The sequence below is a fragment of the Dipteris shenzhenensis genome, chromosome 12, assembly GCF_047967505.1.
Source record: "Dipteris shenzhenensis isolate YYH24624 ecotype China chromosome 12, Dip_SZ_1.0, whole genome shotgun sequence".
Taxonomy (NCBI): Eukaryota; Viridiplantae; Streptophyta; class Polypodiopsida; order Gleicheniales; family Dipteridaceae; genus Dipteris; species Dipteris shenzhenensis.
In genome coordinates this window covers 6,556,339-6,583,377 of record NC_141607.1, presented here as the reverse complement: position 1 = coordinate 6,583,377, position 27,039 = coordinate 6,556,339, and the positions used below count along the sequence as shown (strand labels likewise).

The following is a 27,039-nucleotide window of genomic DNA, read 5'->3' as shown; positions in this document are numbered from 1 at the left end:
TGTACGGACGCTAAGATGAAGCACTGTACGGTCAGATTGGAGAAATACAGGAAAGGACTGGGAAAATGTACGGAATCACCGACGGGCTGTACGGGACAAAGGATAGTCTGTACAGAAGAGTTGAAGGGCTGTACGGAATAAATAAAGGGGGGAAAACACGAACGGAATGTAAGGGCTTTGGGAAGGAAGACTGCAGGTAAGAAATGACGAGCAGGGTCAAACGGAGCAGCGATGGAAAGGTAAGCAACAAACAGCGAAGGATGGTACTGACGAAGCGACGGGCGCCAAAGACGACGATGAACGACGCTCACCGTACGTCCGTCGCACACCCTCTCTCACACACACGCTCACCGTACGTGCACAACGGCCGTCGCACCACACCCACGCTCCTCTCGCACACACACACACACGTCCAATATCACACACACACACACACACACACACACACAGAGTCACTGACACACCACACACACACCACACTCAAACACACACACACCACACACCTGACACACACACACACACACACACACACACTCACAGACTCTCTCTCTCACACACACACACTGGAGATATGATTCACACACACTTTTTTTTTTTTTTGTGGGAAGAAATATCTTATTGCTGTGAAATAATTACATTCATAGTTACTTCCAAAGTGGAGTAACTACTACTAAACTAAAAATCTCAGTATAAGCTAGATATACATCATGATCAATCAAACGAGTCTGAAAGCAATCATAGAATGATTGCCGCAGATATCGTTTGAAAAAAACTAAAGATGGAAAAGTAGGATCACCAAAGACTCTGTGATTTTTGTCTATCCATAGAGTCCAGAGTGCATAGTAGCGCACCCAAACAAAAAATAAATCAAAACCCTGTCTAGCTAGATGAAAACCAAATAACCAGAAGAACCTGCCAAAAGTAACAGTAGGAAATCTTGCTCGAAGCCCCTGTTAGATGAGAGCGAGGAAATGACAAGTGTGTGGATAGTAGCAGAAGATGTGAAGCACAGATTCAGCAGAATGTAGACATTTGTGGCAAAAATGTGAGGTCATGCAGGACCTCAACGATAGCCAATGTCCCGGTATTATAGGGATAGAGTTGTGGAGGCTCCATGGCGTATTTCTAGAGATGCCTTGCTTGCGAGGCAGCATGCAGCTGAGGCCTACCTAGTAGATCTTATGGATGACACCTAGCTGGCTGCCATCCATAGGAAAAGGGTCACTGTGACTGCCAAAGACATGCAATTTATTGTTCGTCTTAAGAAGCCGAAGGGCACTGAGGGATGTTGTATGGTCCGCCTTGGGCGATAGTTAGAGTTCATGTACTCTGCCTACGGGCATCAGTGTTGTATCAGCGTCTTTTTAATATAATAAAGTGTCTTTTTTTGAATTGTCTTTGTATGTACAATCTCAAATTTATTTTCATTGTATTTGCAATCTATTAATTTGCTTACATGCAATCTCAATTTACTTACATGCAAAATGAAATAATAAACCTCAAATCTCGAAGGATGCCCAAGGAATTCTGTGTCTCAGGGCAATGCCAAAGCAATGAGATACGGATTCCTTGGGAGCTAAACACCAACAACAGATAGATGGAGCAATACATCTGCAAGATAAAAGCTGTCTAGACGGAACAACTCCCAACAGAACACGCCATAAAAAGACTTGTTGGCGTCATGTAACCTTGGAGTGCCAAATCTGCTTCAATCTCTTTCTCCACCATTTGAGTGGATGGTGCAATGTCCAAATCTGATTGGCTCTGTCTGACACCCAAGGTCGTGATAACATAACTTTATATAAAGAAGAGACGGTTATATGAGACAGTTTCAAAGGACGAATGGATGAGTATAAAGGAAGAAGGGTCCAATCCCGAAGCTTGTCTTGAATTTCTACAGGCGGTACTGGCTGAAATGGCTGAACCATTTGAGTAATGACCTGGCATATTGGACGATAGTGCATGCCCAAACCATATTTTGCAGCAGCCAAAGGGAAGGATAAAAGAGTGCCATCATCTTTAATAACATCTGCGAGATTGGAAATCCCTTTTATATTAAGAAAATAAGAACGTCAGGGCTCCTGCAAAGCCAAGGGAGCAAAAAAAACCCGTGACCAATGAATGCTCTCAGCTCGCAAAGAGTTACCCCGTAAAGAGTCTTCCATTCCATGCCAAGTGTGAAAGAATATGCTTCCAATTAAAAACATTTGAGAAACCATAGGACAACCTTTGATTTTGCCTTCAATGCAACCCAAAAGAAAATCCCATTGTGTGGGTTGCCAAAAACCAAATGCAGGAGTGATGATGTTAATTAATAGGGAATGCATCATAGCAGTCCAAGGGAGGCCCAACGCTGATCATCCTGAAGAAACTGAAGCATCATTTTGCCTTTGTGAGCTAAAATGTGCACATGTATATTAAGAAATTCAGTCCTCCATGCAATTTGGGTGAACATAATATCTGTACTGGAAGAATCTGCAAGCTTTTCTTACCATGCTTTGACCGCCAGAAAATTTCTATAATGGTGAACATCGAAGTGTCCAGGGCTCTGATAAGTCTCTAGAGAAAATGCATGCAACATTGCATCTTGATAAAGCCAGAAGATGACATGCTGGAATTTCTGACCAAATCCCAAAGCTTGCATAGTTTGAGCTATAAAGTCCCATTGATTGGTGTCAAATGCCTTTGCAATATCTACTTGCAGGATAAGAACATCTTGCACTATATACTTGGCATACTCAATCCCAACATAAGCAATGGCAATGTTATCAGTATATGCCATCTTGGAATAAAGCCATTCTGAGCTGGATGCAGGGCCCAGGCCATCATGTAAATATCCCTTAATCTGATCAACCACCATTTTGGTGATGATCTTGTATATCACCGGGATCAAAGTAATGGGCCTTCAATTAGTTAATGACTCACAAATGGGCTTCTTGGGAAGAAGTTTGACCAACCCTTCTTCCAAGAATCCGGCATATATTGATTTTGCCTAGTTGTATTGATCATTTGCAGCAAAGGCATTTTCAGTAGATCCCAAAAAGCCAAGAAAAATTTTATCGTGAGGCCATCCCAAGCAAGAGATTTCCATCTACCACATGATTTAACAGCATCAATTAGCTCTCGTTCGGTGAAAGGAGCTTCCAAATCCAAGGCCTGTGCCGGTGAGACAATTGGAGTGACATGCTGTATTAATTTTCCCCTTGCTGTAATAACCTCCTGCGAATGTAAATCTGGTTTCCCAAACTGAGAAGAAAAATGTCGAGCACAAGCTGCAGCAAGCTGTGCCCTAGAAGAAGTCCAAATATCATTTGATAACAAAGCCTTGCAAATATTTTGAGAAGACCTTCTGCAATGCAGCCCTTCGAAAAATGCTTTGGAGGAGCAGCCTTTATCCAAAAAGGTTCTTTGTCGCACACGTGTCTCCCATTTGGCTATTTTCCTATTGTCATTGCATTGCATATAATATTTTGTCTCACATAAAATCTGATTTTCATGATAAGAAATATTATTGAGGTGACTTAACTTTGTCAAAGACTGATACTGAGATTTTGCCTGAGCAACATTAAGGTCTGCATGTAGCTTTTGCCATAACCACGAATGACTGCTTGCATTTGTGCAACAAAAGTTTCCCAAGCAAAATCAATGCCAATGGCAGCATGTTGAGATAGTGGCTGAACCACATCTTTAACTAGAGCCTTGTATGATTCATGCTCCAATTAACTGTTGTTGACAATGAGCAATCTTTTGTGGACAAGCCTATCATCAGGTATCTCATGGAGAGCAATCCTCAACCACAAAGGGGCATGTTCTGAATGTGTGAACATGTAATCCACCCATAAATTGATAGTGAGAAAATCATAATGCTGAGGATCAACTCTATACCATCTATCCAACCGAGCCCGATAAGCAGACTGAGCATTGTGTTGAAAAGTGTGACCAGGCAGCATAGGCTGTGATTATTTCCACGAATCAATAAAAGGGAGCTGAGTCAATAAAGTAGACCAATGCTGAAGCTCAGAAGCTAACATTTGAGTATGACCTGAAGTATTATCACCTGGTTGAGGAGCATTATTAAAATCTCCACAAATGAAGACATGTTGTTTCTAGGGATAACTTTGCATATCAGGCCAAATAAAACCTCTGCTACGAGAAGATTGTGGTGCATAGGCTGAAGCAAATTCAAAACTTCTTCCTATATAAGACATTGAATGATCAGCCATCTACCTTGACTATCATTTAGAGCAACCACTAGCCAAGCTTCCTGCAAAGTTTTTTCCTTTACTTTCAATTGAGAAGTTGAAGGCATTGAGGTAGAAACATTAGCATTTGACGCAGCAGGAGCTTTCCCCTTTTCCTGAGCTGCATTTGTTGGTTTATTGGAGTTATTCTTAGCCTGAGAGGAGACAAAAGTATCCTTAGGATGCATATTAGTAGGCATAGCATCTGGAGGCATTTTGTGCAGGACTGGAGGGCATTGTGAAGCCATGTGCCCAAACTTTTTACACTCAAAGAAGGCTCTTGCAAATAAACCCCATTTCAGCTTGTAAAATGCACTGCCCATCGCAACATTATTTATCATAGCAGAATATGAAGCTGGAGTGGGATTATATGTATCCCACAAGATGCAAAATCTATTCAAGTTGCCATTTGGCCGTGGTGGACACACCACCTTCCCCAAAGCGGCTGCAATTTTTGGCAACAAGGAGGCAAGGCATTGAGGGAAGTCCACAACTTCCACCCATACATGACAACGATGCCTAATCAAAGCTTGATAATCCCTGGTAGGCGTCCAAGGGAGAACATGTACCATCTGTTGTCCATAAGAGAGAGGGAGTGCTAAAGTAGCATTTGCTTCTGCTGTTCATCCACCATAATCACTTCAAAGAAGCCCCTGGCTGCATAATGCACTTTGCAAACAAGATAGCTCCCCAAAGTGCGTGTCAGCCAATTTTCAACATCCGCAACTTTGCGAACAAACCACGCAGCAAGAGTCTAGCACATTAATGCAGCCATACCCTTGGGTTGGGTTCGTCTGCGTGATAGGGCCCCCTCTCGGTCTACTTTGTTAGAGCATTTACGTTGTAGAAGTCATTTTGTAAGAGACTCTAGAAATCCCTCAAGAATAGCTTCTTTTGGCTTTCTATTCATGAAGGGATCGTGGTGAATCAATGGAGATCCAAGTTTGGGGCAAACTCCACATGCACTTGTGACCTTTTTGCTGAGGAGTCAATTCAGCAGTTCTTATGCCGTTGCAGACATGTGAGGATCATTTTGAAAGGGATAGCTAGATTATTGAGCACATTTTGCGTTCTCTTTTCTTCATTAGCTGGGGATCTGTAGCTTGGCTTTCTCTCTGTGGATCTCAGGTGATCTAGATGAGACATGAGTCCTCTTGTGGCTATTTCAGTTTAGCGACATCTCTCACTGGGTGACATTCTAGGTCTTCACATGCCTCTGTAGACACCTCTTGGGAGCTTTTGGCGAGCATAACATCATGGCATATTTGGAGATCCAGATGCACATAGGTCATAAATGCCTCCCAGATCCACATACATTGGCCAGTATTTGGACAAGCTCGGTGCACACTTTGACTGCCATTTAGGGAAATATGCAACAGTCAGCCTTTGCTACAAGGACTGTCTTGGAGTGACGTGCCATTCTTCTTGAAGTCCCCCACAAGGTTGAGGTGGGATTTTCAGCCTCAACCCTCGATTTTCTCTTCCCGTCTTTGGGAGTTTGATCTTACCCTTTTTGGGTTATGTTTTTCATGGCTTCATGATGTATTCCTCCTAGAGCTTTGCTAGTTTCTTTCATACTTCATAGAAGTCTATCTTTTGAAAAATGAAAACCTAGGCTAAAGAATTCCCATTGCTTTTCTTTTCTAATAGAATTTAAAAGTGTGGATCCATGATGGCATGGTCTCCTGCATCTTCGGCCTTAGATCTCCTTTATATAGTGTTAATGTATGAGAAGATTTTGCACAAAATCTACGCACAGAAGAGGATTTCGGCCAAGTGAAACAAGAGTCCTCATTTGAGGCCAAAGCTCTCGCTTTGGGATGGAAGAACGTTTGGAAGGTCTACAACTCCTTGAGTAGCCAAGGGTTCCCCTAACAAGATGCACATCGCCAAGGGGCAATCATAAGAAGAATGTTTTGATAGTGAGCTAGATAATCATTGTCGAACATGGACCAGATGAAGATGAACAATTTGATAGTAATTTTTGCAAGAGTTCTATGTGTTAGGTTCCACACGAAAGGATTGAGATGAAATATTAGCCAAATCTGAATGAACTCAATGTGGACTGATGCTCCATTGTGGGATGAGGTGACCGGACCTTGTGGATATCTCTAAAAGAGCATTGGCCAAGGCTTTTCTTATAGCACGTGAAATACTTAAAGATAGATCTTGTTTAAGTGCAGTTACTCTATAAAATTTGACCACGGCGTGCTTTGAACTCCTCTTGATAGAATGATATAATTTAGTGTCTCATGATAGAGTATCATGGTGGTGGCTAGAGCCTTTTGTTTATGGCCGACTGGAAAAGTGTCTATTCTAAATAACGTGCAAAGCTTTGTGTGCTGATAAAAGGCATCCAAGTTCTCCACAAGTCCTTCAGTGCATGAAGGTCCACCAAAGTGCCTCTGCAAGCTCCTCTTCTCTCCTTCATCTAATGCCGCATGTCCCTCATAGAGGCAATCCCAAGGCATCGATTCAGCATTGCCCACCAAAATCCTCTCAATTGTTGTGTATAACGGATTGAATTTGGGTCGAAGAAGAAGTTTGCGAGTTGGGTTCACTATCAGCCTCAACCTTGGTTATTTTCTCATTCCTTTATAGGTTTTTTTTTTGGGGGGGGGGGGAAGAAAAGGTTTGAGGTCACCTCCAACCATCCACACCTTGGAGCTTTGGAATGTAGTGATTGGCTTCTAGGATGTCCCATGAAGTCACTGTTTTGCAGATTTGAAGGAAAACTCAAATTCTTACCACCCCTATGACTGCAATTGGTGGTTGTTTTATCTCCATGCAATGTGTTGTGTTCCTGTTTTCTATGTCATGTAAAACTATTGGCCCTCCCGCGCAATAGTAATCTTTAATAATTTTGTTGGGGTAAAATGCCAATGGCCTAAGTTCATACCCTTGTATACATATACCATTCTTCTTAATAAGAACTTCAGACCGATCAGGGTGAGTTAGCACCCACCACACACTGCGTTATCGACTCTCAACTCTCTCTCTCCTTTGCTCTCGGTTCTCTTTCTCATTCCAACAACTGGTATCAGAGCCTTGTTGAGCTTGGTGGAGTGTGGCCAACAAGGAGAGAGCCCGGTGGAGCTTCAAGCGGTGCATCCCAAGAGCAGGAGCTAGGCCTCTACCTCGAAGGGAAGAGCTACAGAGAGAATAGCCTGTGGATCGTTGCTGGAGTCCCCCTTTCTAGCACTGGTGGATCTGCCTGCGATGGGGACGTGTGATAGTTGCTCACATCCTTGGAGATGCCTGCTTCAAAACCACCAGTAGTAGAGTCAATGATGAGCACAACACAGTTGACATCTCTATTATGGGATTAGAACGATGTTTTTTGGCATGACAGAAGACACAACTGTTTCCCAAGAAGATCGCCTGCTGTGTTGAAGATTTGGGTCGTTTTGCAAACGAAGGATTGTAGGGAGCAGCTCAGCAAGGCGTGTACTCAGAGTCTTGAATGCGATCATCATTATGGTGGGCTGAGAGGTGAACGAGTTTGCTTGCCACGTTTAGAGAAAAATTGTCGTCAAAACTCTCTGTTACGTAAGGATACCTTCCTTCTGCAAACGATTTCTGCTCAATTTGCATGGTTGAGCCTCTTTGTAGTGCCCCATCAATTCAATTCAAGTGCAGGCATATCGCTCATTTTGAATGTGCAAAGAAGCAGCGAAGGAAGGTTTTCCTGGTCCAAAAATCAGCTTTGAATACCTTAACTGCTCACAGTGCTTGAAGTGCATGAAGCATGAAAGTTTGATGCATGATATGCGGGAGTCATTGGATTTGCTGAACTTGTAAAGGAAAAAGCAATGAGTTGATGAGTTGCAAGAGCTTGCGAGTGGATGAGTTGATGTGAGAATGTTGTCTTGCACAAGTGCTTCTCACCTCATCCCTTTCCATTCTGTAATTTCCATTTTGCAAGCTCCCACCGGTGTGTGGTTGAGACGTGCTTTTCAGCACTTTCGGTAGAGGGAAAGTGAGGTCTTCTTGCATGAATATTTCCCATACGGAATGAATGCATTTGGGGCAAGAGGTTAATGCCATTTTTGACAGGTTAATGCCATTTTTGACACAGTTTTTTGATACTTGGAAAGTGGCAAATGCATACATGTTGATGCACTTTGGCAAGTTGATGCATTTTGGCAAAATGATGCAGTAAATGTCACTTGGTATATGCCATTGGTGATGCGTTTTGAATGCATAAGTGAGTGGCAAATGAATACACTTTGATGTTCACTTGAATGCCAATATAGTGAGGCCATATACATGCAGTAAATGCATTTTTCATTCTCTGGTATGCAATTTCCAGAAAGCAGTTTTTTTAAAGAGAAAGTGATATATTCCATTCAAAACGAATCATACAACAGGTGGGAGAGAAAGTACTCTATCCCTAGCCTCAACAATGTGGCAAAAAAGCCATGGTGGTGGTCTAAAATGCCACGACATCCCAAAAGGGGTCAAATGAAAAAATAATGAGCAGTCCCATGTCCTCATGAAGGATAAAAGTCTCCCACGAGCTGCCAAAGAGGTGCCTGTACACCGCTCCCACTGACTCCTGAGAGTGAAGATAATCTCCGCCCAAATGGAAGCAAGAGTGTCAGCCTCCGTGCATAAATGGCCCCCAAGGACAAAAGAACATCTCAAACACCATATTTGCCATAGGGTAATGCTAGAAATCACCTCCCAGGCTGACCCTGCAGGTGAAGTAGGCCTGGAATCCTTAGCTGGTACTGGTACCAAAAGTAAGTCCTGCGGCTCCATGATGCTAACATCTGTGGGACCCCGTCTCTGGCGACACTGCATGAAGAAACCATGGTCTCCTGGCTCTGACTCATATAGGGCAAAGGCTCCAGAGCCTCTCCCCCAAAGGGCAGCGCCCCATGTCATCAGAAAGGACTCAGATGTAACATATGAGAACAACCTGAAGATACTTGTCCAGACCACTCTAGAGCTGGGGCAGCTCCATAAACAATGCTTACTAGATTCCTCTGCAAGCTGACAACGCATACACAAGGAGGGTCTACCCATCTGCTGAAGCCAAGTACCCACAGGTATACCCCTATGAATAGTGAGCCAAAGAAAGTAGGGGACTTTCCTGGCTCTACTGATGCCCTAAAAGTGAGTCCAGTAGCTCAGCAAGAGCTCTGCAGTAAGTCCCTGTGCGTGCCAATGCTGTGAGGCTGATGGTAGGTGATGAGAGTCTCTCTGCTGAAGCCTGTAACCTGCCCTCGTAGAGTACTGGAAAAACAAAACAGGACGAGCGCCAGCCACCGGAGCAGGCCACGCCCACTCACTTGGGTCCCAGTCGAGCTCCGGAAGAGGTCGACCCTGAAAGATCCAAAGTCTCCATCTAGGATCCTCTGCAATGGTCAACCTGGACGGATCTGTGGCCCATTCCTTACCCAGGCAACCAATGACCCTGACTCTCTGCCAAAGGAGCTCCTGTCGATCCAGGGTCTGAGTGGGATACAATCTGTGAGAGGAGTCCGTCTCAAAATAAGTAAAAGGTGCCGGTCCTAAACGAACTCCAATGCATAGCCCAGCCTCACTAAAACATCCTGACCAAGTAAAGATGGGATGAACATAGGCTGGATCTGTAAGCATGTCCCTCCACCCCTGAGGAATAGCTCTCATGATCAGTAATCTGGTGGCAGCAATCTGTCCAAGTAGCCCGTGTCTATGTCTGATCTCCTCCTCTGACATCTCCACACCTCCCCTAAACCAATCTCCAACTGTCACAACCCCCTGAGCATGCCATCTGGCCAAGGGAGTCCTAAGTTTTGTACCAGGGGAAGATCCTTGATACCGAACCAGGGGGTTATGATAAAGTGGCTGTCGGGCAATTTCCTCTCTAGAGGAGGGAACTGCTCTGATGAGGTGTTGACGAAAATGATCCCATATCTGAATAAGCCTTTTCACAAGTGGTGAGGAAGGCTGAGAATGCTGGTCCGTCAGGAAGATCCAACCGACTCTTCTTGCCACTGGCCTGCTGCTCTGGGGGTGCACTTGTGAATCCCATGCAGTAGGAACTGCTTCCACGGCTGATCTCCTGGAGTCAAACCTCTAACAAGAAGTTTGACTAAAAGGGCTCTGCTCTGCATCTCCGGATCAAGAACTCCAAGTCCTCCCTGCGAGGCGGGTAAAGTGATAGTATCCCATGAAACCTTGGCCCTAGTGTCCTCGGAACCATCACCACCACTCCACAGGAAGTTCCGGAGCAATCCCCTCACCTGACGGATCGAGTCAGCATGAAAGCACCAACATGACGCAACGTACCACATAGTCGCTAGTAGAACGTGGTTGAGTACCAGCGCTCTTCGGGCCAAAGAAATTCTATCCGTGCTCCAATAGGCTAGCTTTTTCCGGATGCTCTCAAGCACTGGGGCAAACTGTTGCATCGGGGACACCTCAATGCCAACCTGAAAACCTAAATATCTCGTGGAGGTGCCTCTGGGAATCCATACAAAGCCTCTGTCTCCTCCCCAAGCCAGGGTATCCTGCTGAGCCCCAGTCCAGAGGCCTTTTGATTTGTTCCAATTGACAAGTCCTCCTGAGGCGAGGCAGAACTTGTCAATTGAATCCGCAGCAGTAGCGAGACTATAAGCATCTCCTCTGACTGTCAGTGCCGTGTCATCAGCAAACTCAGTGTCCAGAAGCTCCTGCTCCTGCCGGATAGGAAGATGGAGGCCCAAAGTGCCATTACTGGTAGCCTGCATAAAGTATCCAATAGCCTCTGCTACGAAAAGAAAAAGGTAAGGTGTAAGTTGGCATCCCTGTCGTACCGATCTGGATAGCTGAAAAGCCGGTCCTCTGCCTCCACAGACCACCATCCTGCTAGAAGAGCGGGAGTAAAGTGACGAGACCCAAGAAATCCATGTATCTCTGAAGCCTAGCCTCCTCATAGTGCCCTCCAAGAAACCCCAGTCCACCCTATCATAAGCCTTCTCAAAATCGAGGTGAAGAACTGCAATCTCTTGCTGACTCTCCTTCGCCCAGTGAGTGGCCTCCCAAAAAGTGAAGATGTTATCCAAGATACTCCGATCTTGGACAAATCCTGTCTGAGTAGCTCTGATGATATCTGGCAGCATAGGCTTTAGGCGAAGAGCCAAGGTCTTCGCTAGGATCTTGTAGGCTGTCCCTAGAAGTGTAATGGGTAGTGGTGTCTAAAGTCATCAAATCCTGAGCTACTGTCTCCTGCTCAGTGAGAAGACCTGCCTGTGGATGGTCCTCCGAGTCACCCCATTCCGGGGTCTCCTGCACATGCATCTCGACTCCCTGAACTACCGTCTCTTGCACAGTGTCAAGACTTGCCTGCGGATGGTCCTCTACAACTCCCCTTTCCGGGGTCTCCTGCACATGTGACTCGACTCCCTGAGTGACTGTCTCCTGTACCGTGTCAAGACCTCCCTGCAGATGATCCTCTGCATCTCCCCTTTCTAGGGTCTCCTGCTCATAAGTCTCAACTCTCTGCCATCTGTGAGCTCGTAACTGGGGCTGATCGTACTGCTGGCTCTCCCTCTGTCTCCGTCTCCTCCGAGCTCTCCGTGAAAGCTGTTCCACTGGAGGCACCTCCGGGTCCTCTGATTCCACTGGAGGCTCCCCCAGAGGAGGCTCCTCTCGTTCTGCTGAATGAGTCGAAGCAGGCTCAGAGACCCCTGGAGGTTGAACTGAAGGCTCTGGGTCTCTCGTAGGATGAGAAGGATCCGGAGTGTCTGATCTTGGCCGACGACTGGGGCAATCCCTAATAAAGTGACCTCTCTTCCGATGGAAAAGACACTGATCAGGAAGCCCCTCGTACAAAACCCTCTGCTGCATCTGGACCCCATCTCCCGTGGAGTACGAAATCAAAGTAGGCAAAGGTCGAGGAGGGGGGAACTCTGAAGTGAGTTTGACCCTCGTAACACCTGTACCAGTAAGTGACTGAGCATAGGAAAGTCTAGCACCTGATGGGATGACTGTACCTGCCACGCTAGCCATATGTTCCACAGGTCTGCGACAAGAGCTGACCCCATCGGGAAGTCCAGGGAAAAACATCCAAAAAGAGACCTGACGTGGTCCCGGGGACGTAGTACTGAAGTGCTTCTGCCAAGGCCACAAATGGATGACTCTGCTCTGAAACTGAATCGGAGTGCTCATACGTACTCTTTGAGCCTGCTCTGCAGACTGAAGAGTACCCTCTGCCAAGCAATCGAAAAACTATAACGGAGACACCCAATGAGGCCATGCTGGTGTACACCTAGTCACGTAACTGTTGGCCTCTACCGGGGAGAAAGCCAATTATGTGCGTCAAACGAAAACCCTCCTGTGCTACCTCAATCATCTGCACAATGTCAGGAGGAAATGAAACTGTGACTTTGATCTCCTCAGGTTCGGCGACGGGAGTGGCATTAGTGTCCTCCATTGTCTCAGCTTGCGCTGTCCTGAGGGGAGGAGCTGCCTCTGCTGAAAAAACCACCAAGAACTCGCAACCAACCACTAGAAACCCCAAAAAACCCCCTGGTTAAAGAATGCTCCCAACTTCAGCCTGCGTGGAATGACAGCAGACCGCTCAAAACAGAAGCAGAAAGCTCCGCAATTGCCTGGAAGTAGCCTAGGAACACAGCTCCCCGGAACACACGCAGAACAGTCCCGGAAGAGGGCCCTGAAGCCCAACCTGAAGCGCAAGGGAGGGAGCAGACGGCAGCTACTGGCGGCCTAAAGGGTGGCCTAGAAGGCAGCCTGAAGGGGCGACCTGTAGGGGCAAGGGGAGCTCGACCAGCAGGTCGTGACCTGCACAGCCAGTCGGGCTGAAGGGGGGGCGCAACGCGAAAAGGCTGAGGGGGGGGGGTTCGACCACCAGGTGCACCTGCAGCAGCCAAACGGGCTGAAGGGAGGCGCGGCGCGAGCAGGCAAGGGAGGCGACCTGAGCAGGGAGCTCTGCCAAGGGAAACCTGCGCGGCCTAGGCAGCAGGGTGCTGCCAAGGAAACAGGTTGCGGCCAAGGGGCAGGGCACTGCCAGGGGTGGCTGATGGCGACGGGCGAGGCGGGGGGCAGCAGCAAGCGGAGCTCCTCCAAGATCGTTGATAGACAGTTCGAGCTCACCAGAAAGCAGTTTATGCTTTGATGCCACAGTATATGCAAGTCTTTTGCTCAGAAATTGGATGTTCAAATGCTATTTGGTTATGCTTTGAAGCCCACGAGAAAATGATTGATATTCTTGACTGACAGGTCATTGAAAAATTGCTGCTGTTTTTATGACAGAGCAGTCTTTTTTGGGACTGAATATATTTTTCGTGGTGCGGAATTGGGTTTTTTTGTGAACTGAGAAGTCAGAGACCTTTGGACAGACTTCAATTTGTCTTTTAGAAGCTTTTTCACCTGGAGTATGCATCAAAAGTTATGATGTGTACAATACTGCCAAAAGTTGCTGTAAGTGAGCAGCAGGCTGTTTTTCAAATGTGAACAGAAGAAAATCTGTAAGGGTTTGGGATCTGCACTGAACTGGACAGTTTTAGATCTGTCAATTATCTACAACTTTTTTGTTTACACTTTTTGCATCTGAGTTAAGGGTCAAAAGATATTTGATGTACAAAGTTGCTGCAGACAACATAATTTCTGCTACTTGGCCGGGCACTACAGTTGGCATTTTGGATTGCATCTAGATCCGTTGAGATGTCTAGTTGATCAGAGAATGCCCTCTTCAACATAGAGAAATTGGACGGAACCGATTTCTCGTATTGGAAAGAACAAATTTATAATGTGCTTGTACAGAAAAAGCAGATGAAGTCCATTAGATGCAAGGGCGTAAAGCCAAAGCTCCTGGATGATGATGAATGGTTAGAAATAGATGAGCTTGCAAGCTCCACAATTATGCTCACACTTTCCAAATCTGTGTACTTCAATGTGAAGGACACTAAAGGCGGTGCATTTGGAGTATGGGATAAGTTACATGATCTCTATGAGAAGCAAAGTGCCGCTTCACTGCAATGTCCAATCATCTAAATGAGTTCAATACTATTTTCAGTCAATTCTCAGCTCAGAAAATTGCCTTTGAGGACTCAGTCAAGGCAATGTTTCTTCTTGTCACTTTGTGTGAGAGTTGGGATACATTCCGAACAGCCATTAGTAATTCCACACGTGGGCTTACATGTGCAAACGTGGAGAGTAGCCTTCCAACAGAGGAGGTTAACAGAGAGAATAATGCAGGAAACAAAATTGCAAGTGCCCTCACCATGAGGGGGAGATCTCAGTCCGGGGGGAGATATGATACAAGAGGGCAGTCCAAAGGCAAATCTAGAAGCCAATCTAGAGGCAGGACAAATGCAAATAAAAGAGACATTGAATGCTTCTATTGTGGCAAGAAAGGTCACATGAAGAAAGATTGTTTCAAATGGCGAAACGCCAAAGGCAAAGGCAAAGAGCACAAAGAGGATAGCAAAGAGGAAGTGAAGTCCAATGTCAAGATAGAGGAAGTGAATGCTTTGAGCAGCACTAGTGATGAGGGTGATATTCTTTATACCTCTATGTTCGAGCATGCTTTTTTGGTTACTAATGACCATGCATTGTCATAGCATTGGATGCTAGACTCAAGAGCATCTTTGCATGCCACACCTCACAGGGAGTGGTTTACCACTTATGATGCAGGAAGGACAGGATACGTAAAGCTTGGAAATGATCATGCATGTAATATTGTTGGAGTGGGAGATGTCCACTTGGCACTTCCCAATGGTTCTACATTTGTGCTTAACAATGTTAGGCATGTTCCTATGCTGAAAAAGAGTCTCATAAGTGCAGGACAGCTTGATGATGATGGCTATCATGTGTTTTTGGGTGATAACACATGGTAAATTAGAAAAGGGTCACTTGTAGTTCCAAAGGGTTTGAAGCGTGATACGCTCTACTCTATGCATGTGTCAGGCATGAAAGATCATGTAATCCATGTGATAGAACAACCATCAATATCTTTGTGGCATCGGAGGCTTGGTCACATGAGCCTCACGGGAATGAAAGTATTGTCTCGTTTGCAGTACATTCCAGTGTCAAAATTTTCAGATTTCACTTTATGTGAGCATTGCTTGTATGGAAAACAAACCAAGTCTTCACATAAAAAGTCCATTGGTGGCAGAAAGCTTGAGCCGTTGGATTTAGTGCACAGTGACGTATGTGGTCCTATCCCTACAATGTCTTTGGGAGGAGCACTGTACTATGTTACATTCATTGATGATGCTACACACAAAATATGGGTGTATCCCAATAAGAAAAGGAGTGATTTGTTTGACACTTCAAAAAAGTTTCTAGCACTTGCTGAAAATCAATCTGGCAAGAAGCTGAAATGTTTACGCAGAGACAATGGTGGAGAGTACACCTCTCATGCTTTTGAGAGCTTCTGTGATATGCGTGGCATCAAGAGGGATTTGACATCTCCCCAAAATCCAGAGCAGAATGGTATGACAGGAAAGGTGAACAGAACCACACATGAAAGGTCCACAAGTATGCTTTCTAATGCAGGTCTTACACCTACCTTTTGGGCTGAAGCAGTGAAGACTGCAGTTCATTTGATTAATAGATCACCGCATAAGTCTTCTTTTCTATGTACACATACCAAAGGACAAGTGAAAAAAGCTTGAGCCAAAGTCACATAAATGCTTCTTCCTTGGATATGGTGATTCAGGGTGAAATGGGATACCGTCTCTGGGATCCAGTTGCTAGAAAGATTGTGCGCAGCAATGATGTCATTTTTAAAGAGGAAGCAATGATGCATAAGCAGCCCATAAAGACAGTGGAAGTTAGGAGAGTGGTGTTCCAGGAGGATGGACAGCCACCTTATGTTCCACATGCAGTCCCACATAATGCTGTAAATCGACAGCAAGTACAGCCACAAAATGTTGAGGTAGGAGGTCCACAGGAAGTGGGAGAACCTCAAGCTGTGCAGGACAATCAATTGGGACAGCAAGTTGCTCAAGGAGAGCAAGTGTTGAGACGGTCCAGTTGAGTCTCAAGACCTCCACAGAGGTATACACCATCTCTTCACTATGTGATGCTGACAGATTGTGGTGGTGAGCCCTTATGGATGCTATGTCTAGGGATGACAAGCTCAAGTGGGAGAAGGCTATGTAGTCTGAGATGGATTCTCTAAAGAAAAATACAACTTGGGATTTGGTTCAGTTTCCCAAAGGCAAGCATGCTTTGCCATGCAAATGGGTGTACAAGTTGAAGATGTCTCCTACAGATGCATTGCCTACAAGATTGGTATTTAAGGGCTTCAAGCAGGAGAAGGGCATTGATTCTGATGAGATCTTTTTCCCAGTGGTGAAAATGACTACTCTTCGTATATTGCTTGCATTGGTTTCCAGGGAGGACATGGAGCTTGCCCAGATGGATGTCAAGACAGCTTTCTTGCATGGAGACCTCCATGAGGACATCTATATGCAACAGTCAGAAGGGTTTGTTGTGCTTTAGAAGAGCCTTTATGGGCTGAAGCAAGCTCCAAGGGAGTGGTACCATAAGTTTGATGCATTTATGAGATCCCAAGGATACAGAAGAAGTGAGACAAATCATTGCCTCTATACTAAGAAGGAATTGGATGGTAGCCTTCTGATTTTGATCCTATATGTTGATGACATGCTGATTGCTGGGCAATCTACTCATGATGTGGATGCTTTGAAGCAAAAGTTGCATGCGACCTTCGATATGGACTTGGGTGATGCCAGTCACATACTTGGTATGAGGATTATTCGAGATAGAAGCGGGAAACTCCTTTATTTATCTCAGAAGGAGTATATTGGCAAGGTTCTTGAACATCTCAATATGGAGAGGGGGAAGTCCATAAGTACCCCATTGCCTGCATATGTGAAACTCGGCCAAGAGGACAGGCCTAAGACTGATGAGTAGCAAGCTGAAATGGCAAAGATCCCTCATGCATCCGCAATTGGCAGCTTGATGTATGCCATGGTTACTACACGTCCAGATATTGCTTATGTAGTGGGAGTTATTAGCAGGTATATGGCTAATCTTGGCAAGAAGCATTGGGACAGTGAAGAGTATCTTGAGATACTTGAATGGTACAAGGGATTTATGCATTTGCTTTGGGAGGAAGGATACATCAGTCCTCGGTCATCAGGGAAGTGCTTGAGGACAAGCGTATTCGGCTTGTCAAGACTCATACAGATGATAACCCTGCATATCTTCTTATGAAGAGTTTATACTGCAGAGTGTTGATGGGCGTCGGATGACATTAGGATGTCCATCTTCTCCCTTAAAGGCACATTGGCCTTTAAGTGGGAGGTTGTTGGGGTAAAGGCCAATGGCCTGGGTTCATACCCTTGTATACATATACCATTCTTCTTAATAAGAACTTCAGACCGCTCAGGGTGAGTTAGCACCCACCACATACTGTGTTATTGACTCTCAGCTCTCTCTCTCCTTTGCTCTCGGTTCTCTTTCTCCTCCCAACAAATTCTATCAAACTACAATTCCACTCAATTCCACTCTGTTCTAATGATTGATGTGCTGTTAGTTCCCACTAGCTAAGGGGCTATTAATCTCTTAGTATGTGATTATTCAAATTAATTTAGAACTTGTGGATTTGAGATAGATTTTTTCTTGATTGCATACTTCTCTTTTGAAAACCATGCTGTAAAGAGAATGTTCACGAATTCTTTCACACGTCCATGTGTGCCAATTAGATGTTCCTTGCTTTACATGCCAGAGAAGCCTCACATGTAGACAATCCTTTTCAAAGTAGATAAGTGAATATTGTTGACAAGGAGGATAAATGAATGTGACTCTGTTGTGAGGGTCATCAAATGATAACACATGGAATGCTCTAGAGTCCGTACATTACAGTGTATTTCTTATTGCCCAATGACCATAAGCTCTTCATTTAGTGAATAAGCACCACAAAGTCTCACATCTCCAGTGATCCAACAAGACATTGCAATATCTGTGGTCATTTTGAAGAGGAGTACAAACTCACAATATGGGTAGGCTTTATTTGTTGTTCTTACACTCTCGGAGCTGGTGATAGAGAGGTCTCTTTCTGTTAAAACTTTTCAGTGTTAACCATCCCTTAGGAGAAGTTGTCGAATTATGGACCTTGTAGCTTATTATGGAATGCACTGTGTCTGCACCATGTGTTTTGATAATATCCTTAGCCAACTGGTTTGATTTTGGCAGCTCCAGCTGTTAAAGTTGGCAACTGTTGTTGATGATATGGTCAGCAAAGAGATCAAAGACAATATGTATGACATGATTGTCGAAGGATTCCAGCTTCTAAATAAATGGACTGGTCGTGTGTGGGAGCAATGTGCTTGGAAGTTTTCCAGGCCCTGCAAGGATGGTTGCCCAGTTGACCAGGATCAATCAATTCAAGTGTCAGACTATGAAAAGGTAGAATATGTTTTTTTTCAACGTTCTCCATCGTTGAGGAGATGAATGGGCTATTTTATGACAGTTCTTCATTGTCAGGGTTTTAACAATTGTGCTTAGCCTCTCAAATGATTTGAAACAATTACTGAGGTCTTTGCAAACTATATATGCTCACGTGTGTTCTTTTTTCTGGTAGGTTGTCCGATGCAACTACACTCAGGATGAACGCAAGGCAATGGTGGAACTTACAAGTTATATCAAAGGCATTGGAAGCATGATGGAGAGGGTTGACACATGTGTGGCAGATAGCATATGGGAGTCAATTCACTCTCAGGTTCAGGAGTTGGTGCAGAATAGGTTGGCAACAATGCTTCGGACATCCTTTAAGAAAAAGAAAGAACTTGGTCGGTACGTATTTAAATTATTCATTCGAGCTATGTGCTAACTTGTTTTCTTTGTATATTTTGTCTTTTCTCCTTCTCAAGCTAGTCTTATGTTGCACATTAACATTAGATAAAGTGGGAATCGAGTTTGATTGAATTCTTCCCCATAAAACTGTGATAAGCAAACAAAAACATGGAGGTTGTAATGACTGTTACCACTGGCCTAATGCCATTCTATATCTGCTCTATATTTACTCTTCTACTAGTAAAATTCCTTGATCACTGGCGCATACTGTTCAAGAGTCAGTCTGTCTCTCTTTGATTCTGGATAAAATGTAGTTGTACCTGGTAGATGCCAGTTGCTCTGGATGGGGTTGCATACTAGCACAGAATTCCTGAGTAGTTGACCCACCTGTTGCAACCATCAGTCCCTTCACCAGTGTTCGACTGTCAGTTTCTGTGGGCTTCATTGCAATCGTTTGGCCTAATGAATTTGCAGTAGTGGTGCTTGACCTTGGTTTTGGAGTGTCATCATTCACCATGGATCCTTGTCAGTAATTGCGCTACACTATTTGTGAAAGTCCCTTTTGTAATTACCTCATGGAATTTTGCACATCAATCAAGACTCACATACATGCCATCAAGGGCATGCAAGTCAAGGTCAGAAGCCAAAGTGTTCAATTGAAGGGGCCTAATCAAGCTATATAAGTTTTATGTAAAAACCAAAAAACACACAAACTAAAGCTGATACAATTGGAGCGTGCCCTTTGAGTGATGATGTGTCCCATAAATCCTGGGTGATGATGTGCCGCTTTAGTGAAGGCTGCCCGCTGAAGACTCTCCAAGTGTCTACGATTGAGTTCTCCTATTTGCCCTAAATTGTCGACAAAGCACTCATTTCTGGCTGTCCCTCTCATATTGAGTCTGAGGGGGAACCTGTGAAAAGTAGACTCTGATCTGATACTAGGCTTCGATAACTGTTGCGAAGTGGGGAGATGATGGAAGCCAACTATGGGCATCTGTGAAAATCCATCTTATGCTTAGAAGCAAGTCATCATCTCTGTCGGGAGTGTAGCCTTGAATTTCTAAGTGAAGAAACCCTTTCAAGGCTCATTGCTAGGAAGGAGTAGAATGCTATCATTTTTCCGTTGAGTCGGGTGTGGGCCTCAGTTAGAGAGAGTTTGTGGATTGCTCCTTCCTCAAGGTGATATCTATGTTGATGCCAATGGCACCTCTGACTTCCATGTTATGTCTCGACTGTCCATCATTTCATTGAATGTGAGGCCGCAAATACATCACAGGAGTGTCTATATGGCAGATTCTCAGAGACTGTCTTAGGACTGTTAGACAGAGAGAGGATAGAGTGGGATTGTGTCTTGATCCATGCTGGTCGTCATGATGCATCTTGCTTGGATGACTTCTCTAATCTAGTAGATAGTCTACAGTTCTCTCGGTCGGGGATCTCCCACGGCTCAGATTAGACAAATTCTATGTTGGTCATTGGGGCTAGGTAATTCTACCAGATTTTGTCTCTCGGATCATGTCTGGGTGTTGCTTAGGTTATGTGCGTCTAGACCAAGAGCATGGTAAGCGTCAAAGTCCAAGATTTTCTGTTTCAGGATCTATATCATCTACATCATCATAGATTGCAGGGTTTGGTACAAAGTTTCCTGGACTCACTTTTCCTTAGAGGCTAGCTATTTGCAGCATAGGAGAGATTGGAGGAGTTGCAGCAGGGTAGGACAGCTCAATTTTGGCTCCACTCGCATCAGACTTTCTGGGTTAAAATCATGATCTCCATCATCCTCTAGATGCGGGAGACAGACTGTAAGAGCATGATCCTGTGTCGGCGGGTCATCTTCGTCTGCATCATCACTAGTGGCGGATGCCACCCAACTGGCATGATCCTTCGATTGTTGTTGAGCAAGCTTTTGGTAACACCTGTCCTCCGTATGACCAAGCTAGTTGCAGTAAGTGCACTTGAATGGCTTGAATGTCTTTTGTCGTGCTGGTGGAGTCGATGGCCTAGGTCTCCATTTGCTTGTGGAGGCAAGAGCTTGTGTAGTATCCGCTGAAAAGCTGGTAGCTAGGAGAGAGAAGAGTGATGGATAGAATGAAGGACATAAGCGAGCTGAGGGAGAAATGGAGGGCTGAGAAAGAAATGGGAAAAATGACGGACAGAGGAAAAAATGGTGGGTACAATGGAGATGTGGGAGAGGAAGGGATGGCGGGCAGAACATCAGCGGGTAGAGAGGAGGAGCGGTCAAGTTGTACGGGCAGACTGTACAGCACAACAGTCCGTACTGTTGTACGGCTATTCGTAGAGAAGCGGGCAGAATGACGGGCTTGCTGCTTGCTGCGAGCTGGGCACTAGGCCAAGAGAATGGCGCCTAGAAGCGAAGCATGGGGCTGCCATGAAAGGAGCTGAGCTGCCTCACACCATTGGAGTTGCCACAAGCCTTGAGTTGAGTTGCCATTGTTAGTGAGGCTCAGGGTGGAGAGAGTAGAGCTCAAGATGGAATTGGAGAAGCCATTCCTCCAAGGGGAATGAGGGAGAGAGGCTTCAATGTCCTCAATCTCTTACCTCAACCTCTTGGAAGATACTCTAGCTCTGATACCATATGAAGATGCAAGACATGGAATGGAATGGAAAGGAAAAGCAAGACTAGGAAAGCATAATGGAAATGAAATAATGCGATAAAGAAATATACAACCAAGCAAAGTATTTACATGATCAAGAAAGGCATGAGGCTTGATGATTATGACAATGAAAGTACAATGCCTTTATAGGATAGGCACACACACTCTAAGTGTCAAATGTATATGGGATAAGTCCCATAGTGACACGTGGCACTCTAGGATATAAAGTAGTATAGTACTACTCTAGAACACACTAAAAGTCACTCAAATTGACTCCATTTCCTAACAAAGAGTGGAGGTTCAAATTGGCACGATGGCACTCTTAGGGTTTGTGTAGCATTGGTGATTGGTTTAGTTGAGGTTAGGAGATCACAGAGGAGATAATCACTTGTAGATATGGACCACTTCCCCAGGTTGCTGGTACTAAACTCCAAATCATGAGAGCCATTCTGCAGGCTTGGAGAGACCCTAGATATTCTAAAGCTCCTGCACAAACTCTATCCTGATGATGATGATGATGTAGGTGATGTTGATGCTGGTGTGACATTATGATGATGATGATATAGATGATGATGATGTTGATGTTAGGACTATTTAGTGCTAATGCTTTTATGACTATGTAGTATTTAGCATCTAGCATGGATGATGATGCTCGCTTGTAGCTCCACCCTTTCAGTTTGTTGTATCAGGTTGTTTCTTATAGTCTCATAGACCCATCGTTCTTCCGAAGACTTTGATAAACTTTTTTTCTTTCTTCTTTCTAGAGCCCTCTCTAGAGTCAAGTTCTTCAAGAAGAATAATTAATAAATATGTTGACAATATACTTGTTTCCATGAAAGTTAGCAAGAAGAAGCAAATCCTTTGTTAAAGCACTTTTGAATGGCACATACAATCTATCAGCAAGTGTTTCTGGCATACTGTTGAGTAGCTCAAAGATGGAAACCTCTGCAAATCAATGTTGATAGCACAATTTATGCAACCTAATCCTCCATGCCCCCCCTTTGGTCTATCCTCTAGGAGCCATATTGATACTGACTACTGTTCGGTGATATGGATGCTTCTGTGAGCAGGGCATATGTTTTGGAGTGAGAGGAGTAGTAGCACCTCTCTTATACTGTATCTCAAACACCTCTCACAGACTCACTATTACTCAGTCGTTGGATCAGGAGGGATTACACTGGCAGAGCATCACAGTTATGGGATGTTTGTGGACTGCCCATGAGGTGTTGAAGACATAACCTTGGTCTTGCCAAGTTTGACTGTCAGGTCTCTCTATCTCTGTAAAACACGTCTGGAGCATCTAGGTGTCTTTGTAGGCTTCCGTTGAGGAGGAAATGAGGAGTATGTCGTTTGTGTACAATAGTACTTATATCATTAGATCAGCATGCAAGGATTCCTCACCTCCTAGGCGGTCAATAAAGGTGATCTCATCAATGTAGAGCCTAAAGAGTGTCAAATGAGAGGGGGCATCCTTCCTTTGTGTATCGGTACTATGGTGGTAGTGCTCAAAGCAAGGGGGAATGTGGCATCCTACACGGTTGAACATCTATGCCAAGATCAGAGCTAAAAGCTCCTACCCATGTGCAAAGTACCAAGTCCGCAAACCCTTATGGTCCTAGGCTTTTCGGTTATGGAGCCAGTACAGCGCAGCGCGAACAGTCTGTGCAGTGAATAGGAGGGATGTGGTACGCCTGGGCAGAGAAGACATATCTACTGGTGCCTGGGTGGGAAGGTCGTAAAGTGAGGCTGCATACGTGTGCCAGATGCCTGGATTTGTGATGGCTTGCCCTCATAAAAGCACCTTGCATTAGTGGGATCCCCTCCTCGAAAGGAAGTGATGACCTCATCCATTCTATGTGAGAGGAAGGTCCGTCTCTTACGCTGTTGCAAGTGCCGTAATGTCCATTGTGCCTGATGTGTCGTAAGGTGCCTCAAAGCCTGCTCGCATGAGAGACGAGATCATATCTCTTGGCAGTCATCAGCAAACCTGGGGCATTTTCCCAGCTTGGGGAGGTGCTGTAGATTGAAACGTTGGGAAAGATTTGATGGCGGCAGCCTGAACCATTGATACCAAAGTGTTTGAGACTTGGGCGGTCTATATCATCCTTTAATGAGGTCGGCAGCTCACAGGATATGTGGCTCATATAGACTCACAAGAGTATGGTGGACATGTATCTGAACACTGTTGGTGGGGGCCAATGGTCTCGTCCTTTGGTCGGCATGGTGGTCAATATGTTGAATGCCAGATAGGAGTGGTCAGTGCCAAGTTGGGGGGGGGGGGATATAGTGAAATCATGTGCATATGCTGCAAAGGCTAGGAAGCCCATTAGGTAATCCACTGTGCTCATCCCAGTCAAGCTTTCTGACCTGCTTGCTTCCCGTACGTGCATTGAAGTTACCTAGTAGGAGAATCTCTCCCCTCCTAGAGAATGCCGTGATACCACCAGCTATCATTTCGTATGGGCTGTGGCCTCTTTGGTGACTGCATGCATCATGATGTGTTCGGGGAGAAGTAGCATACTGCGGATGAAAATCCGTCGTGTCTTAGGTGCTTGAACTTGTAGCCACATGTGGGCCCATGTTCCTTCGTCCATATCACTGATATAATCGGTCTAAGATGTGATCTAAAGAGAACTGATACTCATAGAGAGCCTTGTATCCTGGTGTCTCTTCTCATCTCTCTTCTATTAGCTGACTACCATGTGTCTTCTGAGGGTTCCCAAGGGTGTGAAGTAAACAAAGGGATACATAAGACCCCCCAATTGTTATCTCCCCTGCATGTACATGCACACAATGTCTGCAAGAGGTACCATGGAGCTAAACACATACACATGGCCTACATCATATGGTGACTAGAGGTGTTTACAAAGAACACAATAGTTTATTCCATTCATTTTGGAGGACTATCCAGGCAGAGTATCTTGACTCAACATAAAAGAGAGATATGGAGCATATGTGGAGTTGGTTCAAAAAGCATAATCATCATAGGAGGCCTCATCTTGTGGAGGCACATCAACCGAAAGTAAATTGGCAGTTTTTGGTTTTGTAGTTGCTTCCTTCTTGGCCTTACAAAACTTTTCATGGTGATTGTTTTTGCCACAATATTTGCAAGGATTGATCTTGAAGCAATCTTTTGAGAGGTGATTGGTCTTCCCACAATGTTTGCAAGGTGGAAACTTGCCCATTTGAGTTTTTATGGCATAGGCTGTGTCATTGCCTCTCCGGAGTTCCTTGTGCCTTTCTTCTTCTCGAAGGGCAGTAATAAGACCTTCAAGAGTAGGATTAGGAAGATTTTTCAATGTGGTGACAACATGATCATAATCTTCATGCATACTTTTGAGCAATACTGCCATTGCATCATCTGGACTGTTTTTTCGCATTTGCTCCCTCCTTGGTGGACCATTTCACTTCAAATTTGGACAGGGGCTAGCTCATGTTGTTGTGCAAGCGTGGCTCAGAGGAATTTTAAAATGGTTGCTCCAACAAGTCGTATTGCACGAAATGGCGTCAGAAAGAAAGCGGCTGTTGCGCGGGTCTGAGGGCACCATTTCCTAATTGCTCTGACGTGGAAGGTCGCCTATATGAAGGGTTTCTCCAGCCAGAAGGACTCTAGAAGAGGTCACCTGTAGGAGGAGAATTCAGCCCTCCAAGTGGTTGGGTAGAAAGGGGCAAAATGGAGAGGAAGGTGGGGAAGAAGAAGAAGAAGATGATGATGACATGGCATAAATGGGCTCAAGGAGGATCATAGTGCTCTGATACCATGTTGGAGAAGTGAAAGGAAAGCATGAAGCTGAACACAAAACAAGAGACTGCTTATAGAATGAAGAAGGGTGAGGTCCATATGTAGGCACCTCTACATGAGCGACCAAGCTCCACAATCATTTGCTCAATCAGCTGCTAGAATCTCTCAATCAGCCTATGTGGCATCTACCACCGCCTAACAGTGCTTATGGGCACCTAACTGTGCCTTTAGCACACACACATAGAAGCCAAGGTGTGCCTGGGGCATACACCTTGAGATATCCCAACAAGTGGGCCATATCAATCAATCTATCCAGGCACTGGGACGAAATCGAAGCTTGGTACAGTGATGGCTCTCTGGTGGGCTGCAAAGATGTCTCGTATTTGCGTCTGTAGAGCTGTCTCGCGTTGCAGTGGGGGTCTCGGTCTTCTCGCTCTCTGGACTCTCTGAGCTATGTCTAGAGTGACCCCTCGTCTCTGTCGGTCTCCCCTGAGGAAAGCTGTGATGGGTCGGATCTCAATAGAGTGTACTCTGGGGGCTCTCCGTCGCACATGTAGCCACTGCGCCCCTCTCTCGTTGGTACTGTGCCGGCTTCATCCAGATCGGCTAGCTCCTCTTCCTCCACTCCACTATGTCCGAGGGCTGACTCAAATGTATAGAAGTCTGTGACATGCCAGTGTGCCCGTTCACCCTCTATGTTATATAGTGGTCTGACCATCCCCCGTTGCTCTGTGATCTGTCGTAGAAGCGTCTCCCTGTGTCGCCGCATCTCCATCAGATAAAGGCCGATACAGACCTGGTCATGGAAATGGATCAGTCGTGATAAAGGACCGAAGCCACTCCCCTCTAGGTAGAGACAGTGGTAGCGTCCCTGAATCTCGTAGTAGGCTGGGCAAACACAATGAAAATGCTCCTCTGTCTCAACTGTCCCCACCGTACATAGCGGTCAGACCCACTGCTCTCTAGGTATACCCGCTGCTCTCCCTGCCTCGATCCTCAGCTGATGGGACGCATTTGACCAATGGCAATCCTCAGTGCATGAGAGACTCCTCTATCCTCGAGATACTGGGGTCTAATAATGAATCCCTCCTCTGATACTCTCAGGAAGTGGTCGTGATAAAACTGGGTCTTGGTGGGGAGCTCCTATTCCCCCCACCCCCAAGTCTGGGATGTGTGAAGCTGGAGGATGTCTAACCGTATGATACGGTTGATCTCATCTCGCAGGTGACTCAGGAGGTGCATCCATGTTGTACTGAAAGGGGGGAAGCCTGTCCATCCGGATACCGTGCCTGGCAAGCCATGTAGATATGCGTGCATACCATGTGTCTGACCCACTCTCTGCGAGTCATCTGGATGACTCTAGGGCCAACCTCGGAAGTCCCAGACTCTATGGATGAAAGTCATTGTTTGAAACATGGCATCAACCTGGAGAGGTGTCATGGCGAATTCTGCAACTGTAGTTATTTAGAGTACTTCAGTTATGTCTTGGAAAAACCATATGTATAATTGGCTGTACATCATTTTAAGAGTGAGTCTTTTGGTTTTGATTTAAATTCCTTAATGGGTGCTATTCTCGCCGCGGTACATTGCCCACTTTCCATCCTTCCTGGCAGCCTTAACCTTGGCTAATTCCGTTACTTTATCCATCGGTTGAGCTCTTGTAAGTTCCTAAGCTATCCATAGG

The 27,039-nt window shown here is 45.2% G+C and overlaps 1 protein-coding gene across 2 annotated transcripts in view; it reads left to right on the top strand.

Annotated features, from left to right (window-relative positions):
• The window catches only part of PIR121 (transcription activator), a 312,434-nt gene that overhangs the window by 144,683 nt on the left and 140,712 nt on the right, over positions 1-27,039 (top strand). For both annotated transcript variants that reach the window (XM_087382159.1, XM_087382158.1), the window contains exons 13-14: positions 18,399-18,611; positions 18,787-18,998. In XM_087382159.1, the coding sequence (XP_087238285.1) occupies positions 18,399-18,611; positions 18,787-18,998 (425 nt within the window). The remainder of the gene's footprint in view (positions 1-18,398; positions 18,612-18,786; positions 18,999-27,039) is intronic.